General features: G+C 40.3%; 1 protein-coding gene across 1 annotated transcript; it reads right to left on the reverse strand.

Annotated features, from left to right (window-relative positions):
- Positions 1-494: 494 nt before the first annotated feature.
- On the reverse strand, positions 495-3,034 carry LOC118557285 (general transcription factor II-I repeat domain-containing protein 2A-like). Its single transcript, XM_036126939.1, has 2 exons — positions 2,090-3,034; positions 495-1,961 (listed from the first exon to the last, which is right to left on the reverse strand). The coding sequence occupies exons 1-2, from the start codon at positions 2,933-2,935 to the stop codon at positions 981-983; spliced, it is 1,827 nt and encodes a 608-aa protein (XP_035982832.1). The 5' UTR covers positions 2,936-3,034; the 3' UTR covers positions 495-980.
- Positions 3,035-5,831: the final 2,797 nt, after the last annotated feature.

Consider the following 5,831-nt stretch of genomic DNA (forward strand, 5'->3'; position numbering starts at 1 on the left):
TAGTAAACTCCTGAATAACTACTGTGGGTTCAATCAGCTACATTCTCCCTAGAAATGCTGTTCAAAATGAAAAAAAAAAAAACAATTTATATACATTAACACAAAAGAAAATGTGCTAATATTTCTGCCATTCAACACTTAAGCCGTTAATTTGTGGTTGAGCGATGTAATGTGTTTCATGGGACATCCAGGCTGTTTCTAATTAGGTCAGGGATGGGCAACTTCCATGATAAAGAGGGCCAAATTTTTTTCAGCAAGACCATTGGAGGGCCACATGACGCACTTCAAATAATTGGATATGAAAGACGCTACAAATGATTCTCAATAAGAACAAATTTTGTACGAATTTATATCTGTATTTTTACTGCACCAATATACAACTATATTCTGCATATAAATGCATTTTAATATGTCCTTAAGCAAAAGAGAAACAGTTTGCTTTAAAAAAAAGTGCAAAAAGGAATTTGAACTCTTTAATATCAAAGAACAAAAAGTTTGCTTAAAAAACTGATTACAAATAGTGTATGTATAAAATAAATACATTTTAACATGTCTATAAGAAACAAAGACAAAACATTTGCTTTAAAAAAGTGCAAAACTGAACTCATTTATAACAAAGAACAAAAAAGTTTGCTTGAAAAACTGATTACAAATAGTGTGTCTATAAAATAAATACATTTTAATATGTCTATAAGAAACAAAGACAAAACATTTGCTTTAAAAAAGTGCAAAACTGAACTCATTTATAGCAAAGAACAAAAAAATTAGCTTGAAAAACTGACTACAAATAGTGTGTGTATAAAATAAATACATTTTAACATGTCTATAAGAAACAAAGACAAAACATTTGCTTTAAAAAAGTGCAAAACTGAACTCATTTATAACAAAGAACAAAAAAGTAAAAAAAAAAACTGATTGCAAATAGCTCACATTCAATAATAGTAAAAAACTAGACCACAGAGGCCCAACATTAATAAAGGCTAATGAGAGACCTGTGGTTTGGCCTGCTGGCTCACAATGGATTGGATGTCAATGTCAATTTTTGTGGTCCCAATGCGCATCAAATGAAACAGTGTTTCATCGGTGAGTCTGTTTCTCTCTTTGGATTTTATGTGCTTCATGGTGGAAAAACTGCTCTCGCAAATGTAAGTGCTCCCAAACATACTGGCCATTGAAAGGGCAAAATCTCGGAGACGTGGAAAACGGGCCTCAGGAAGAAGTCTCCAAAATGAAATCCCCCTCTCGTTGCGCTTTGCTTGAAAAAACGGGTCTGCCTGCAGCTCGCAGAGTTCGAGCTGCAGCTCCGATGGTTGTGCGCTAACCGCAGCAGAAAGGGGGTCTGTGAATAGCGCAATTCGTGGTTGCATCTCGTGAAAATCTTGGAAACGATTGTTGAATTGCTCCTGTAATTTTTCAAGGTCTGCTCTGTATTTCTGGATTTGTTTTTCACACTGGGGGCTCTCTTTGCGAATCTCAGCGCATGCGGGAAAATGTGCCAGATTTGCAGGAGGGGAAGAAAAGCTATCAATAAAGAGCCCGAGCTTGCGCTGAAATGCGGTCATGTGAGAAAAGAGATCACACACTGTTTGATCTCTCCCCTGTAAGAGTGTGTTGAGGTGATTGAGGTGCGCGCTGATGTCTGTCAGAAAGGCCATGTCACAAAGAAACTTTGTATCTTTTAGCTTTCCGCAGTATGCACTTGCATCGCCACTAATGCTGTTCTCCAAGAACGCTGGTATTTCCGAGCGCAGTGCAAAAAAACGCTCCAGACACTTTCCTCGACTCATCCACCTGATATCCGTATGAAGTTGTAAGTCCCCATACTCGGCATCCACTTCATCCAGAAAGGTGATGAACCTCCGGTGACATAGCGATCTGTTCCCTCCTCTGATGATATTAGTGACTTTTGTCACCAAATCCATGACGTGGCCAAAGTTTAACGTCTTTGCGCAGAGGGCTTCCTGGAAAGATTAGAAAAAAATAGTTGCGGTCATAAAATATATTGTTTTTATGTGGTTCTATTTTATGTAACCACGGCACAACAGTTCTACAGTAGCCTACATCTCACAATTAATATGACGCTACTCACCTGATGGATGATGCAGTGCAGTATAGGGCAGTTTACTCCGCTCTGCCTGAGTAGCCCGGCGAAACCTCGGTGTCTTCCCTGCATCGCAGGTGCGCCATCCGTAACAACAGCTGACAGCTTTTCAAAGCCACCGTATTCACCCACAGCACCGGTAACGGCGTTGAATATATCGCTGCCTTTAGTAGTGTCGTGCAGAGATGCAAATTTCAGTAACTCCTCATGTACATAAAATGAATTGTCAATCGTTCTCGCAAAAACCAGCAGTTGGCTGACATCTGTCACATCTGTACTCTCATCCAAAGCTAATGAGAAGTATTTGCAGTCCTGCATGACTTGTTTCATTTTTACATCGACGTGATCGTGGATGTCAAAAATCCTGCGTGTTACTGTGCGTCGGGACAAGGACACAGCTTCAAAATTTTTAGCTATGTTGTTGTCACCAAATGCTTTGGCCATTTTCACCGCGCACCTCTTAACAACTTCTCCATCCGACAGTGGCTTCTTTGCCCTGGCAAGTTCGAGTGCCACATCATAAGACGCTGTGATGGCTGACTCCTGACACGTCGTAGCTTTTGTGAAAAAGTGCTGCTGTTTACATACTTTTGCTTTGAGGTCAGCTACTACAGCGGTTCTGGCAGCTCCAGTGTATTTCTCAAATTTAACTTTATGCAAGGTGTTGTAATGTCGGCCTAAATTATAATCTTTCAGGGCTGATAATGTCTCCAAGCAAACTAGACACATTGGCTTTCCTTTGAATTCGGTGAAAAGGTACTCTTCTTCCCATTTTCTCTGAAAAATGCGATTTTCTCGGTCAAGTTTTCTCTTGATGCCGCTGCTCGTTGCCATGGCTCCCGACTCTTTCTCTCTGTTGCAAAGCGGCCCGTGCCCGCTATTGTTTGGGCACGGTGCGCCTCTATCGGTCAAAAGTAGAATTACATTTTTTTTTTATTTTTTTTATTTTTTTTTTTTTTATTAATAAATTATTATTGATCTATTCGCGGGCCGCACTGACTGATGACGAGGGCCGTGTGCGGCCCCCGGGCCGCCAGTTGCCCATCCCTGAATTAGGTGTTTGTTCCCGCAAAATGTTATATTGGCAGATTTTATTGGTAAACATGACATTTGTAAAGTGGATTTGTTCACTGTATTTGTTCATGTTACAGAACAGGTATCGGCATAATTGTAATACTTCATGATCAGGTTTATTTGTTCACAAAGTCAATCAGTTGTAACTTTGAAACAACCCTTTCGTTTTTAATTGTCAATGAAATAAACTGAAATAATCCTGCTAAATCTGTATAGTGGCAGCTCAGTGTTTGTAACAAACATCAAGGCAAGTGTGACCGTGTAAGTAGGGAAAGGGCTAAGCGTGGTGGTAGGTTGTCAATCAAAGTGACAGCTGGCTGTTTAAGAAAAGACAGAAACTCCAAAAGGACAATAACACGTTGGCCATTAACTTGTTGTAAAGCATTCAGACACACACCCAGGAACAGACGAACCCTCTGTCTGCAGGCTGGAGGCATTAAGCGATGCTACAGCAGTCTCCATAACGACAAGATACTTAATTTATGAGAGCAATGGCTCTCAAAATAAGATTGTGAGGTTGAGCACGGGCAGGCAGCCCACTCTGTTACACATCCCGGTGTTTTGTCTGGGGGTGGAGGTGTGGGGCGACGCTGAAGATACTGGCAATCATCTTGTCACCAGTGCAGCATTTGAGGAGAGCTTCAGAAATCTCTCTCTTCTCCCCTCGGAAGAGTTGAAGCCGGGATTTTTGCCAATAAACTCTGGCATACATCGTGGTTGTTTCCTTTTCTCCCTCTCTTTCTTTTTCTGTATAAAAAAAGACTTGCTCTAAATGAGTCATTTTCCTGTAAATGTTCCCTTTCTTCAAAGAAAGTTCATTCTGCGAGGCTTGCTCTTGTTGATTACCGTTAAGCTCTTTCCTACTCAGACGCCTGCCTCAGATCGACTGTTTTCTTGTTGCTTTCCTCTCTCTCTTTTAACATCGATTCCCCTCTGCATCCCTCGTCGCCACTTTTTTCTGTCAGTCAATGACATACTTTTCCCTCCTTTCCCCTCCCTCTGCGCAGCAGTGACAGTGTTTGTGACAACTAAAGGGCTAATGGGAATGAAAAGGAGTGCGAAACATCTCGACAGGATTATGTAAGGGTGCAAAAGGTAACAGGGGATGTGTAGAAAAAAAAGGAAGGAAGTGATGCAGATTACTGGAGAGAATGAGCATATTTTTGGTGGTGTGAATGGGGTACCGAAAACCAGCCTTGATAGCACCACAGTGTTCTTTAAAGCCTTCCTCCCACAGCCTCTTTTCATTCATACATCTGCCTTCTTTAAGAGGCTATATTGGCTCGCTGGAGGCAATGAGCTGGTTAATGCTACTTCAAAGTTTTCTTCTCATATTATTATGCCTCCAAATTAATTACATCCTGTTTACTGGCTGTGCCTTACCATCAGGATCTCTGTCACATTTAAATTCCCTCTTTTTGATTTGCATTTAGATTTAAAACAAAGATTCTAAGTGTATTTACTAAACTGTTTTTTGTGTTACAGCAACAAACTTGAATGTATTTCATTGGGATTTCATGTAATGCATTTGTATTCATTCACCATTGCTCTTAAACCCCTAAATAAGACCCATAGCAATAAATTGCCTTTGGAAGTTACCTAATTGGAAAACAGAGTCATTTGTTTTATTTAACTTCAGGATAAAAAAAGATTTCTTACAATATGAAGGCCTCAGTTGACTGTTAGAGAAGATTTCCAAGCCATAACTGTCCTAAACTGGCAATCTGGCCAAGAAGATCATTAATCCAAGAAGCAGCAGAGGGGTCCACGGCGACTCTGGGAGAGCTGCAAAGATCCACTGCTCAGGTGGGATCATTTGTCAAGTATCCTGGCATATTAAAATACGAGTCAATAAGTCTAACAGCGACTACCCACACCTGGAAGTAGAATCTGTCCTGAGTGAGTGATCGCATCAGTATTACTCGCTTTAAGCCTGGCACACTGCGATTTCAAGAACTGTAATTAAACGTGTCACACTGTGAGTGATCGTAACTACACCTGTTGCTGCAGGAGAATCTCTTCAGATGTACTGTATCTGTCCCTCTGTAGATGTACACCAGGTTGCTGGTAATAATATGATTGTTCTTAAAGTTGGATGCTAAAAAGAGGTAGAGGATGATGAGGGAAAGCAGACCAGGGTAGAGGAATGGGTCAGATTCATCAGAGCTGCATTTTAGGGAGGTTTTTTTATACGCTTAACTGTGTAGTTTCAGAGACCCATTATGAGAGACTAGGTAATGTGTGATTTTTATAAACAATGGGAGCAGCAGAGAGATTTCAGCCCATAAAACACCACCATGGTGAAACACCCAGTGGCTTACTAGCACACACCTCTATTGGTGAACATGCTGCGTAAAAACAAAAAGATATGTTCCATATTGTGTTTTGGTTGGATCATTTTACAGCGTGGGACCCCAGTGGGTTCAATCAGCTTTAGAATAGATAAACATAAATAACAAAGTAGAGAGAAACATGAACAGATGCTCTTTATAATAAAATCATCAGAGAGCACAATTTCTTTATACTGAGAATTTTTACAGGTAAAAATAATAAAGGAAAACGTTTTCTTTTTTTTTTTGTTTTTTTTTTTTACTGCAAGCTGTCTGGGTAAAGCTGCTGCTTATGGGGAGTTACATTAGGTTAGCTAATGGTCCTT

The sequence above is a fragment of the Fundulus heteroclitus genome, chromosome 23, assembly GCF_011125445.2.
Source record: "Fundulus heteroclitus isolate FHET01 chromosome 23, MU-UCD_Fhet_4.1, whole genome shotgun sequence".
In the NCBI taxonomy this organism is placed as follows: Eukaryota; Metazoa; Chordata; class Actinopteri; order Cyprinodontiformes; family Fundulidae; genus Fundulus; species Fundulus heteroclitus.